The sequence below is a fragment of the Salvelinus namaycush genome, chromosome 36 (assembly GCF_016432855.1).
Source record: "Salvelinus namaycush isolate Seneca chromosome 36, SaNama_1.0, whole genome shotgun sequence".
Taxonomy (NCBI): Eukaryota; Metazoa; Chordata; class Actinopteri; order Salmoniformes; family Salmonidae; genus Salvelinus; species Salvelinus namaycush.
In genome coordinates this window covers 18,853,696-18,868,068 of record NC_052342.1, presented here as the reverse complement: position 1 = coordinate 18,868,068, position 14,373 = coordinate 18,853,696, and the positions used below count along the sequence as shown (strand labels likewise).

Below are 14,373 nucleotides of genomic sequence, written 5' to 3'. Positions count from 1 at the left end.
GTATGTCATCTCTGACGTGGCACCTATCCTGGAATAGTGTATGACCTAGAGTCTCACTCCCCTCTGTGAGCTTGTCCAGGCGTGTGGTCAAGAAGGGGTTTTACTTGAGATGGGAGTATCTGAAGTTGACAATTGATTTATGCCATAGAATGAATTGGTGTTTCTGTGCTATGAAGTACCAGGAACGAGATTGGAGCCACGCCTTAGGGGCCAAACTGAACAATGAGAACAGTCTTCATAGCAAATGCTATCTGGCTACGGGAGACTCCTGTCTCATATATCAAGTCTCACCTTGTGACCCATTCCACACATCTGTTGATTGTCATGTAGACTGAGGGGTGGATCTTTGCTATAAAATAGTTTTGTAGCCTTTGTGTCAGGGCTCTCAACGAATCATCTGAGGGTGGTTCGGCGACCAGCCATCGCTACTGCAGAGCTCTCACTAATAAAGATTCAGTTCAAGTATAACTCTGACTTGTGTTTCTCTTCATGTGAATAATACAGAAATTAACCACCACATATGCAAACACATATACACACACACACACACACACACACACACACACACACAAATGCAAACACACACGGGGTGGTGGGCTACAGCTCACTGCTAACCAAATACACCTCACCTAAACCTCTCCATGTTTGGCTAATAGAGGGTTGTGTTCATAAGGCACCAAACAGAAGAAAACAGATTGAAACAGGGAGTGAGGGATTATCTGATCTTATCCAATCACAAACCCACATTTTTGTTTTCCATTGCAAAAAGTTGCAATTTGTTTTGTTGTTGCTGTGTGCCCTAATGAACATGACCCAGGTTTGCATGTTTGCCAGACAGAGAGAGAGAAAAGAGAGTAAGAAGAATCCATCACGCACACTGAGACAGAGGAGAGGAGCGAGGGATTCAGCAAAGGACAAGATAGTCTTGTCAATTCCGGTTATGTTAATCTTATGTTTGAATATACTGTTTTATTGTTCAAAACCTTGGCTAATACTATAAAAAGAATGATGATATAAGTAAAGAAATGGGTTATTATCACATTAATAAATGGTTATTGTTGTTGTGGTATGTGTGGCAATGTCTAATGCTGAAAAGGACAAGAACAGTACATCCACATCCTATACATGGCAGGTGTTGATGTCCAGAAATAGATCATATTAACTGATAATTAAAAGGGGGAAATGTTTAATGTTATTAATTCATATTGACTGATGAATATGTTGCTACACCCCAGATCCATGGAGTGGAGTAGGAGAGCTGTCCCTGTCTCTGGTGAGAACTAAATCCCTACAAGGTTTAGGGTCTATTCTATTTCAGTTCCTGTCAAATCAGACAGTAAACCACATTCCAATTAACCTGTTAAACTCTAAGAGATTCTTATGACATTGCCAGGAATAAGATTTGAGTTGCATTTCCAAAAAGGCCTGTAGCTTTCAAAGAACCAATCAGAATTGAAAAGATCATTTGAATTTCAGTGTACTTCCTGAATTTACAGAAATTGAATTGACCCCAACCCTTCCATCTAAAAGTCAGAGATCTCTAATGATCAGCATTACCCTATAACACGTTACACAACTTGTCATATAATGTTATTGAAGTCTATTCACAATATTATTCACTATGACAAATTCATAATATTATTCACTCATAATATTATTGTTGTTTTACAGGGATCTTCCTACTCTTTTTGAGGATCACCATGCAGATAGGTAAATGCATTTTTAATAAAGCAGACAGACAGACAAAAACAAACAAAACAAATTAACTAATCAATGAATTAAGTATCAGTATTGGCCACTGTGACAGAAGCTAGGCCTAATAATACATTTAGTTCAGTTAACGTCCCAATTAACGGTTACTATTTACATTTGATAAAAGTTGTTGCAGGTGTGTGTGTGTGCAGGGGGTATTTCGATATATCTGAGGTGTATTCACTAGGAACCAAACGGAACAAAATGGCCAACACAGGGAGGGACTAATCTGAACTAACCTGTAAAACGTTGTCAGTTGCAAAATGTATGGTTAAGGTGTGCACTAATGAATAAACCTGTGTATTATATCTGTCTCTGTCACTCAAACAGACAACGTGGCATTGAGAGGAGTGGCTGCTCAGTCTTCCCTTTTTACTTGGGCCTATAGTCCAAGCAATGTCATCGATGGAAACCGCAACTCTAACTATAACTATGGTGGATCCTGCAGCAGCACTGAGTTTAACACCAACCCCTGGTGGAGAGTGGACCTGCTGGATGTGTACAGAGTGACAGCTGTCAGCATCACCAACAGAGGAGACTGCTGTCCTGAGAGGCTTGATGGTGCTGAGATCCGCATCGGTAACTCACTGGAGAACAACGGCATCAACAACCCCAGGTGAAACATACTGTAGACATTTGTACATATTTATTTATTCTCTTGTAGGTGTTCAGATATGGTCTTCATTCTTCTGGAGCTGTTCTGTGTCTGTATAACACCGGCATCAACAACTCCAGGTGACAAATAGACATCTTGTCACGATCGTCGTAATGAGTAGACCAAGGTGCAGCGTGCGTAGAGTTCCACATATTTCTTATAAATCGAAACTCAAACAAAAACAATAAATCACAAACGAAACGTGACGCTACTGGTGTGCACACAGGCAACTAACTGTAGACAAGATCCCACAAACACAATGGGGAAATGGCTACCTAAATATGATCCCCAATCAGAGACAACGATAAACAGCTGCCTCTGATTGGGAACCATATCAGGCCACCATAGAAATACAATTCACCTAGATGACCCACCCTGGTCACTATCACGCCCCAACCAACATAGAGAATAAACAGCTTTCCATGGTCAGGGCGTGACACATCTGTACATTTTTATGTCCTGTCTTGAAGGTGTTTGGATACATTGGTCTTCATCCATACTTCTGTAGCTATTATGTGGCTATATATTTAACACAATGACTGTATTCTCTATGGTACATTGTAGACAGTCCTCATGCCCCCTCTATCTCTCTTTTTCTCCTTCTCCCCTCTCTCTCTCTCTCTCTCCTCTCTCTCCTTCTCCCCTCTCTCTCTCTCTCTCTCTCTCTCTCTCTCTCTCTCTCTCTCTCTCTCTCTCTCTCTCCCCCTTTCCATTTCAGATGTGTTGTCATATCCCACATCCCAGCAGGAGCGACCAACAGCTTCCAGTGTAATGAGATGGAGGGTCGCTATGTTGTTGTGGTCATCCCTGGACAGAACAAGATTCTCACTCTGTGTGAGGTGGAAGTATACGGCACTCCAGCAGGTAATCATCTGTCACTGTCTTCACTCTTCACATTCATCATCAAGTCAAGCTTACATTACTTTAATATAGTAGAACATCAATGTTCTGGAAGTATAATTAGTGTGCTTGCTGACAGGAACATCACTCTAGATTTCTGTCATATTCTTATTAGTGTGACTTGCTTCTGCAGTCACACTTTTAATGTTGTATTTATGTCTTGTATAGAGATTGTAATAATAACTGTGAATTCTTGAACTCTTATTTCAGACCCATCCACCCCTTTTCCCTCCCCCTCCTACCACTACTACCCCCCCATCTTCTAAACATGTCAAATGTAATTTCTGTATTAAACCATTTTTCTCTGTCCCTGTAGTAAATGTCGCTTTGAAAGGAGTGGCCAGCCAGTCGTCACTTAATGGCTATGGCAATACTCACAATGCCATTGATGGGAACAAAGAATCAAACTATCCCCTAGGATCCTGCACCCACACTACACAGCAGACCAACCCCTGGTGGAGAGTGGACCTGCTGGATGTGTACAGAGTGACAGCTGTCAGCATCACCAACAGAGGAGATGTTAGTCCTGAGAGGCTGAATGATGCTGAGATCTGCATCGGTAACTCACTGGAGATCAACGGCATCAACAACCCCAGGTGAGTAGTGAAATAGAATAAACAACATTGTACTGTAATTCTGTACTGTAATACAATAATCATGTCTCTCGCTCTCTTCCCCACCCCCTTCTCTCTCCCCAACCCCCTCTCTCTCCATCTCTCACCCCCTCTCTTTGTCCCCCCACCCAATCTCTGTAAATAATAATGTCCTCTGCTCTCTCCACCATCCCCTTCTCTCTCTCCCCCTCACCCCCCTCTCTCTCCCCCACCCCATCTCTCTTTCTCCCCCTCTTACCCCCCGTTCTCTCTAACCCCACCCCCTTCTCTCTCTGTTCACCCATCCCCCTTGCTCTCCCCATCTATCTCCCCCTTATCTCACCCCCTTCTCTCTCTCTCTCTCTCTCTCTCTCTCTCTCTCTCTCTCTCTCTCTCTCTCTCTCTCTCTCTCTCACCCCCTTATATCCACCCATCCCCCTCAACTCTCTATGTCCCCCCACTCCCCCTCTTACTGTCCAACCACCCCCACTCTCTCTCTCAATCCCACACTCCCTCACGCTCTCTCCCGCACCCCCTCTCTCTCTGTTCCCCCACTCCCTCCCTCAATTAAATTCTCTCTCTCCCCCTCTCAATTTACATTTACATTTACATTTAAGTCATTTAGCAGACGCTCTTATCCAGAGCGACTTACAAATTGGAAAGTTCATACATATTCATCCTGGTCCCCCCGTGGGGAATGAACCCACAACACTGGCGCCATGCTCTACCAACTCACCCCTCTCTCTTTCTGTGTCTCCCATCCCCCCTTCTCTCTCTCCTCCCACCCCTCTCTCTATCCCCCTCTCTCTTTCTTTCAGTTGTGCTGCCATCCACCAAATACCAGCAGGAGCGACCAACAGCTTCCAGTGTAATGAGATGGAGGGTCGCTATGTTGTTGTGGTGATCCCTGGACAGAACAAGATTCTCACTCTGTGTGAGGTGGAAGTATTTGCCACTGTCAAACCTCCAGGTACTTCTTTACCAGTACATGTATTTATTCTGTCAGTGAAGGTATGCCGAATAATAACTTTAACGACCAGAATTTCTTTCCTGTCGGACATCATTTAGTGGAGATGATAATTGTTTTCCAATGCATGTTTTTTATATTGAATGGGTTTTTTTGTGACTCGGTGGGAGACAATGCAAATTAGTAGAAATCTGTGTAAAATATACCGTAAAACTCATTATAATCTGGCAGTGTGACTTTTTTTTTTCTTCAACAATGTGCGTTATAAAAATAACTCTGTTTATGCATCGCTCAGCTTACTAAACTCTAGTAAAACAATCACCTTTTGAGTTTTGTGGTATTTACGGTATTTTGCACAGATTTGAACTATTTTGCACCATGAAAAATATCAGCAAATGTATTTCAGCCCCCAAGTCAAAGAGAACGGTGGTGAGGATGAAGATCCAATCAGATGCTGATCTGACAGACCAGGTGGTCAGTGACCAGCTCCTACAGCAGGTGAGAGAGAGGGGGAGGAAGAGGGAAAGAGATAAATAGAATGTGTCTGTGTATATGAACATTTTCTAACCGCTGGTACTTTCATCTAGCTGCATGTAGAGTTTCTAAAGCAGGGGGTGTCTGACGTTCAGCTGCGCTGGAGGACTCAACCAGATGGACAGATTTTCCACCGTGAGGAAGAAGAGGAGGGTGGATCCACACAGACAGGTAACAACAAGGAGCATATTATATAGACTGTTGTCCTTATTGCAACAGACAGGCATTGAAGACATTGTGCTTTTATCAGAGTTGGGGTCAATTCCATTTCAGGAAATAAATTGATATTTTAATTCCAATTCCAATTTTCCTCATTGTGTTTCAATTATGACAATATTGAAGTGGAATTTCAGTTTACTTTCTGAATTGACTGAATTGAAATGGAATCAACCCTAACTCTGAGTTTTATTATCTTATTGCCAAGTTGTTATTGTAAGAATAGAACGTGTTAGCGAGTCATAACTCAATTAATACCTGAAAGAGTTTCTGTATGTCATTTCTCTTCCAGGTGTCTGTGGAACTGAAGGGGTCTAGCCTGATGAGAGACTCCAAGGAGACAAAATTGATTTAGGATTGGACTGCCTTGACGACATAATCTATCTACCATAAAACTTAAATAAAATGCAAAATCTCAAATTGCCGCCTGTCCCTTTTAATAGCCAAGGCAACGACACTCATTTCAGCAAATAATTATTATTAATAATTATGGCAATCTTCCGTTTTTATCGTCAGTAAGAAAGTACAAGCCACTGGCTGCGAACAGCTGAGAACTGCTAGATATGAACTGGCAAGCACAAAAACATCAACAACTTTGGGAGTACAGACCCCCAGAAATTGGCACCCCCAGTAAGAACTGACAAAAACACAGTAAAAGATGTGAATAATTTTTCTTAATAGAGGCATGCTGAGACAAAAGACATGTGACACAGTGTGTAAATGATAACACATTAGTGCAGGAAATTGATTAAAATGCTGGAATTAAACAATGAACTATGCAAATGTGTAAAAACCTGTGTGCATTAAGGAAATAGATGCCTGGCTGAAATAGAAGCATGTATCTGATAAGTGCCTGTTGTGTTCAGTGATTTAAGCAAATAATCTCTGGGGTGATTCATTGAAGTTTTACAGTATTTAAATGTATGTAGAAACAATATTATTCCTTTCAACATGTATCAGTTAATATGCAGTTTGTTTCCTGTTCATTTCAAGTAATGAACATGGTTTTGTCAAGTATATTATTGCAAGGCTGCATTCTATTGACTTACAAAAGCAGCACCAAAGAGTTAGCCAAACAACTTTGATAAACAACCAAAATAAAGACGCATTTTCAGGTACATTATGTTTTTGGTTTAGACCAAGACCATTTAAAGCTTATCTTTCTAAAATATACAGTTATTTTAGAATATTTAGGCAAGTTTGTGGCTGACGCATTGATTCTGCTTTGCAGTATATCCAGTCTGGTCTTTTCTAAATAGAAGCTTAGCTTTAGGTGTTTTAATTTAATTGTGCAGAAACCATACAAATGTGTGACAGAAATTCTCTACAAATTGATGTACTCACCTGTTAAAACATTGAGACAGAGTTGGGAAATAATGTAAGTTAATGTATGAACATTTTATTGAATATGAATAAATGAAATGGCCTGAGAAATATCTCGGTGTATTTATTGTCTGCTCTTGGAATGTACCTGCTGTATTACAATGGATATTCACTCATTCATTACTGTATTTCAACTGATATTCACTCATTCATAAGGGCCAGGATAGACCATAACTACTGTGATACGGCATTGTTCTTTCTCACACCATGTCCATGTCACGATCGTCGTTACGTGAGAGAGGAGGACCAAGGCGCAGCGTGATAGCAATACATCTTTACTTTAATAAAGACGAAAAAACGAAGAACACTATACAAACAAAATCAAAACAATAAACCGACGAACGTGAAGCTATACAAACAATGTGCTAACATGCAACATAGACATAGACAATCACCCACAAACTACCTAATGACTATGGTTGCCTAAATATGGCTCCCAATCAGAGACAACGATAGACAGCTGTCTCTAATTGAGAACCAATCTAGGCAACCATAGACATACATACACCTAGACTAAACACTGCCCCATAAACATACAAAAACCCCTAGACAATACAAAACGCATACTTCCCCCATGTCACACCCTGACCTAACTAAAATAATTAAAAAAACAAAGATAACTAAGGCCAGGGCGTGACAGTACCCCCCCCCCCCCCCAAAGGTGCGGACTCCGGCCGCAAAACCTGACATAGAAGGGGAGGGTCCGGGTGGGCCTTCTTACAGTGGCGGCTCGGGTGCGGGACGTGGCCCCCACTCCACCATAGTCAATACCCGTTTTGGTGGCGCCTCTGGAGCAAGGACCCTTACAGCGAGTCCCGGACTGAAGACCATCCTAGAGGGCGCCACTGGAAGGAGGGGCAGCTCCGGACTGAGGGGAAGCTCTGGACTGAGGGGCAGCTCCGGACTGAGGGGCAGCTCCGGACTGAGGGGCAGCCCCGGACTGAAGGGCAGCTCCGGACTGGAGGGCAGCTCCGGACTGAAGGGCAGCTCATGACTGGAGGGCAGCTCATGACTGGAGGGCAGCTCATGACTGAAGGGCAGCTCATGACTGGAAGGCAGCTCATGACTGTCGGGCGGCTCATGACTGGCGGGCGGCTCTGGCAGCTCCTGACTGGATGGCGACTCTGGCAGCTCCTGGCTGACTGGCGACTCTGGCAGGTCCTGGCTGACTGGCGACTCTGGCAGGTCCTGGCTGACTGGCGACTCTGGCAGGTCCTGGCTGACTGGCGACTCTGGCAGGTCCTGGCGACTCTGGCAGGTCCTGGCGACTCTGGCAGGTCCTGGCTGACTCTGGCAGGTCCTGGCTGACTGGCGACTCTGGCAGGTCCTGGCGACTCTGGCAGGTCCTGGCTGACTCTGGCAGGTCCTGGCTGACTCTGGCAGGTCCTGGCTGACTGCCGGCTCTGGCAGCTCCTGGCTGACTGGCGGCTCTGGCAGCTCCTGGCTGACTGGCGGCTCTGGCTGACTGGCGGCTCTGGCAGCCTGGCGCCTCTGGCAGCTCCTGGCTGACTGGCGGCTCTGGCAGCTCCTGGCTGACTGGCGGCTCTGGCAGGTCCCGACTGGCGGGCGGCACTGGCAACTCCTGACTGGCGGGCGGCTCTGGCGGCTCCTGACTGACGGACGGCTCTAGCGGCTCCTGACTGACGTTCGGCTCTAGTGGCTCAGGACAGACGGGCGGCTTTGATGGCTCAGGACAGACAGGCGGCGCTGGGCAGACGGACAGCTCAGATGGCGCTTGGCAGACGGGCAGCGCAGGCGGCGCTGGGCAGACGGGTAGCTCAGACGGCGCTGGGCAGGCAAACAGCGCAGACGGCGCTGGGCAGACGGCAAACTCTGGCCGGCTGATGCGCACAGTAGGCCTGGTGCGTGGTGCCGGAACTGGTGGTACCGGGCTGGGGACACGCACCTCAATGCTAGTGCGGGGAGCAGGAACAGGGCGCACAGGGCTCTGGAGACGCACAGGAGGCTTGGTGCGTGGTGCCGGAACTGGAGGACTGGTACGAGGGGCTGCCACAGGAGAGCTAGTACGTTGGGCTGCTACAGGAGGTGCAGGACTAGGGAGGCGCACAGGAGGCCTGGTTCGTGGGACTGGCACTGTCATTCCCAGACGGTTAGCACGCACCTCAGGACGAGTATGGAGAGCTGACTCAGGTAACATCACATCCCGCACACGCTCTGTCGGGTGGATGTTGTGCCTCAAGCACCAACACAGCAGCTCTCTCATTTCACTCTCCTCCAAACTCCCCATTAAATCCTTTACAGTCTCTGTATCATTCCCATTGCTCACCTCCAATATCAGCCCGACTGGCTCTGGTTCCTTCTTCGGCTCCTCACGGTAAGCACGGGAAGTTGACGCAGGTCTCCTATCTGAACTCGCCACACTCCCCATGTACCCCTCCCCAAGAAACTTTTGGCGTTTCCTCGAGGGCTTCCTACCGCGCCGTCGTGCTCCTTTCTCCAACTCCATTATCCTGTAACCCTCCTCGCACTGCTCCAGCGAATCCCAGGCGGGCTCCGGCACTTTCTCTGGATCAATCGCCCACCTGTCTATCTCTTCCCAGGTTGTTCTCCACTCATCCTTTTCCCGGGTCCATTCCTCCACAAAGCGCTGTTCCCTCCTTTCACGCTGCTTGGTCCAATTTTGGTGGGTGATTCTGTCACGATCGTCGTTACATGAAAGAGAGGAGGACCAAGGCGCAGCGTGATAGCAATACATCTTTACTTTAATAAAGACGAAAAAACGAAGAACACTATACAAACAAAATCAAAACAATAAACCGACGAACGTGAAGCTATACAAACTAAGTGCTAACATGCAACATAGACATAGACAATCACCCACAAACTACCTAATGACTGTGGTTGCCTAAATATGGCTCCCAATCAGAGACAACGATAGACAGCTGTCTCTAATTGAGAACCAATCTAGGCAACCATAGACATACATACACCTAGACTAAACACTCACCCATAAACATACACACACCCCTAGACAATACAAAACACATACTTCCCCCATGTCACACCCTGACCTAACTAAAATAATAAAGAAAACAAAGATAACTAAGGCCAGGGCGTGACAGTCTAAGAAAACTAAAATGTACATCTGCCCCCAAATAATAACTTGAACTAAATAATCTCACCCCTAGCGTGGTAACCCGACTCAATCAATTAGCCAGCTAACTTTGACAAAGCACCAGATATAACTATTAATTTTCTGGTTCATTAAGAAATCTAAAATTAGATATGTGTTTAAGGTTGTTGAGTTAATTACACCATGCCCATTTTGAGCTTTCTCTTTCAAAAAATTAATTAAGTTATTTTCAAAATATTTTAGCAAGCTATCCATTTCTTACTATTGTTGTCAACATAGTAGAGGAGTTTGTTTATTTGAATCTATTTAAGTCCCCAATAGGGCAAAATCTTCCAAGAGTCCATGAAAAACATAGAAAATATCCTATTATAAGAAAATTGATTAGAGGACCATATTTTGTCCCCTTGACATGGCTGGGGAGGAGGCATAACCTCTTCGTTATGGCTAGCCTAAATAAGTTCACGAGTAAAATTGTGCTTAATGAAGCAGAAAATCAATAGTTATTTCTGGTGTTTTATCAAAGTTAGCTGGCTAACTGATTGAGTCAGGATAAAAACACTAGGGAAGAGATTATTTAGTTACTCATTATTTAGTGGCAGATGTACATTTTAGTTTTCCAGGAAATGGTGTGACAGAAAGAACACTGCACTATTACAAAAGTTATGGCCTAACCTGGCCCTTATCAATGAGTGAATATCCATCGTAATACAGTAAGTCTCCCCTGGCCCGTATGAATGAGTGAATATCAGTTGTAATACAGTAGTTATGGTCTACCCTGGCCCTTATGAGTGAGTTAATATCCATTGTAGTAGGAGGTGCATTCAAAGAGCAGTCGAAAAACTGATGTTTCTAAGGTTATTGCGTTTATTCATATTCTATAAACGGTTAATACATTAACTTACATTATTTCCCAACTCTGTCTCAATGTTTTAACAGGTGAGTACATCAATTTGTAGAGAATTTCTGTCACACATTTGTATGGTTTCTGCTCAATTAAATTAAAACACCTAAAGCTAAGCTTCTATTTAGAAAAGACCAGATTGGGTATACTGCAAAGCAGAGTTAGCCACTGACATGCCTAAATATTCAGAAATCACTATTTATTTTTTGAAAGATAAGCTTGAAATGGGTTTTGTCTAATTGACTCATCAACCCAAAACACATATTGATGTTTAGCTTTCTTAGTGTACCTGAAAATCAATCTTTATTTAGTTTTTTTTATCAAAGTTGGCAGGCTAACTCATTGGTGATGCTTTGTAGTATACCCCTTACACCTTGCCCAAACCGGCTGCGCGCGTGCGCCATCGTGCGCTATCGTGCATAAATGTATTTTGTCCCCCCACACCAAACGCCATCACGACACGCAGGTTAAAATATCAAAACAAACTCTGAACCAATGACATTAATTTGGGGACAGGTCGAAAAGCATTAAACATGTATGGTATTTTAGCTAGTTAGCTTGCAAATGCTAGCTAACGTTAATTTGTCCTATTTAGCTAGCTTGCTGTTGCTACTCCGACAATTAATCCACATATAAAACGGCCAACCGAATCGTTTCTAGTCATCTCTCCTCCTTCCAGGCTTTTTCATCGTTTCAATTATATGGTGATCGCATCTAAACTTTCATTGTATTACCACGACTACCGGCAAAACAGTTTTCGTCTATCACCCATGTGGGTATAACCAATGAGGAGATGGCACGTGGGTACCTGCTTCTATAAACCAATGAGGAGATGGGAGAGGCAGGACTTGCAGCGCGATCTGCGTCAGAAATAGGAACGACATCTATTTTAGCCCTTGGTGTCGCAGACGCTCGTTGGCGCGCGCCAGCAGTGTGGGTGCAATAATTGAATAACATGGGTTTCTATGTGTCCGGTCTGGTCAGCATGTTAGGTGCCTTTTGATAAGTCAAAAGATTGCAGGCTTGCAATAATATACTTGACAAAACCATGTTCATTACTTGAAACAAATAGGAACCAAACTGCATATTAACTCATACATGTTGAAAGGAATAATGTTGTTTATACAGACATTTAAATTAGATGGGCGATATGGCCAAAATATTATATCACAGGACAGTATGACGGTATTTGACGGTATTTTTGGTTTTTGAATAATAAAAGTTGTACATTTGCTTTATGAGTAGTGTGATCCCAGGGTGGCAACACATACATTCCAAGTGATTTCAATTAGTCTTTCTCCATTCTGATTGTTTTATACTGTTCAATTCAACTTCAACCAAAACACATTTCAGCACTTTTATGATTTCTGCATTTCCTGCACTCAATTGCAGTGGTGGAAAAAGTACCCAATTGTCATACTTGAGTAAAAGTAAAGATAGGTTAGAAAATGACTCAAGTAAAAGTGAAAGACACCCAGTAAAATACTACTTGAGTAAAAGTCTAAAGGTATTTGGTTTTAATTATACTTTGTCAAAAGTAAATGTAATTGATCAAATGTACTTTAGCATCAAAAGTAAAAGTATAAATCATTTCAAATTCCTTATATTAAGCAAACCAGATAGCACCTTTTTTTTTTTTTTTTTTTTACAGATAGCCAGGGGCACACTCCAACACTCAGACATAATTTACAAACAAAGCATTTGTGTTTAGTGAGTCCTCCAGATCAGAGGCAGTAGATAACCAGGGATGTTAAATATAATGACTATTCTAATTCTATAGTTAGAATATAATAGTGGGCACTTTGAATACAGTGTTGTTTGAGATGACAACGAACTAAAATGCCAGGGAGGAGTTATTGTGACAGGGTAACAACTAAAGTGTTGATAAGTGTTTCCTAGGGGACCCTATAAGCTTTGGCTACATTGCATGTTTTCTCTTAGCTACTTCATGTAGCTAACATATTCTTGCTTTGCATATTCCTCTTTGATGTAGAAGATACTGTTGCACAAACAACATGTTGATTTAGGTTTACACCATCACTGGTATTATCAGGCTGTATTAGCTAGCTATGTTTGCTCTTACTCAGTACATTTATTAGCTAGCTAGCTATTATCATTAGCGGCTAACAATTAGCGTCTCACAAGATTTAGGGCAACTTGCTAATAAAAGACAAACTAGCCGTTTGCTGATGTAAGAAACACAAACTAATAGTGTCATTATAGAACGCTAGTGGATTTATATTAAGAAGCAAAGTGAAAACAGCATTGTTGCATGTGCTGCATTGACCATGCAGACTGAACGCAAGTGTCTCGTGGTTGAGGAACATCAAATGTGAGTGACAGGGGGTGTGGCTAGGTCTGTGTGGAAAGTGGCACGGAGAGAAAGTGCCGGAGAGTGATGACTCAAGTAGAGAAGTAAACTATACAAATTTACATTACACATGGCGTATCACATTTAACAAACCAAACATTCAAATATTGGTATAGAAGGTAAAGTAAAAACACAAACCGGTCCCTGCATCAATACCGGTATATAATAAAATACGGTATACAGCCCAGCCCTAATTTAAATACAGTAAAACTTAAATTAATAGCCCCAGGGTTCATGTGCTTAAATCACTGAACAGAACAGTTGCATATTAGATACAGGCTTCTATTTCTTTAATGCACACAGCTTTTACTAATTAGCATAGTTAGTTGTTTAATTCCAGCATTCACTTCCAGCATTTAACCTTTTTATCTGCACTAATGTTTTATCATTTACACATTGTGTTACGTGTCTGTCTTAGAATGCCCCCATAAAAAAAATCCTTAACAGAATAATGAAATCAAACTTTATTTCCCACATGTGCCGAATACAACAAGTGTAGACTTTACCGTGAAATGCTTACTTACAAGCCCTTAACCAACAGTGCAGTTCAAGAAGAAGAAAATATTTACCAAGTAGACTAAAATAAAAAGTAGTAATAAAAAGTAACACAATAACGAGGTTATATACAGGGGGCACTGGTACCGAGTCAGTGTGCGGGAGTACAGGCTAGTTGAGGTAATCTGTACATGTAGGTGGGGCTGCTAGGTATAAACTGGCAAGCCCAAAGTGACTATGCATAGGTAACAAACAAACAGCGAGTACATGTGTTCGTCAGTTCTTGCCCATTTCTTAGGGTTTGTACTCCCGAAGTTGTTGAGTGTTTTTGGGCTTGCCAGTTTATACCTAGCAGTTCTCAATTGTTAGCAACCAATGGCTAGCAGTTTCTTACTGGCAATAAAAACAGAAGATTAACAATATTTTAGAGTCATTACTGAATGATTTAATGTGACAAATCAAACATTAAACCTGGTAAACAATTCATGGTAACCTGGTAAACAATTCATTAA

The 14,373-nt window shown here is 42.8% G+C and overlaps 1 protein-coding gene across 1 annotated transcript; it reads left to right on the top strand.

Moving 5' to 3' along the window:
• Nucleotides 1-1,630: 1,630 nt before the first annotated feature.
• Nucleotides 1,631-6,983, top strand: LOC120030458. Its single transcript, XM_038975871.1, has 8 exons — nt 1,631-1,710; nt 2,083-2,368; nt 3,126-3,271; nt 3,624-3,903; nt 4,719-4,870; nt 5,274-5,365; nt 5,455-5,572; nt 5,910-6,983. Exons 1-8 carry the CDS (start codon nt 1,701-1,703, stop codon nt 5,933-5,935), a joined length of 1,110 nt encoding a protein of 369 aa, XP_038831799.1. The 5' UTR covers nt 1,631-1,700; the 3' UTR covers nt 5,936-6,983.
• The last annotated feature ends 7,390 nt before the right edge of the window (nt 6,984-14,373 follow it).

Coding starts and splice junctions, on each gene's coding strand:
- LOC120030458 (XM_038975871.1), top strand. Junction 3,904..4,718: donor AACGGCATCAACAACCCCAG/GTGAGTAGTGAA, acceptor TCTTTCTTTCAG/TTGTGCTGCCATCCACCAAA. Junction 5,366..5,454: donor GTGACCAGCTCCTACAGCAG/GTGAGAGAGAGG, acceptor ACTTTCATCTAG/CTGCATGTAGAGTTTCTAAA.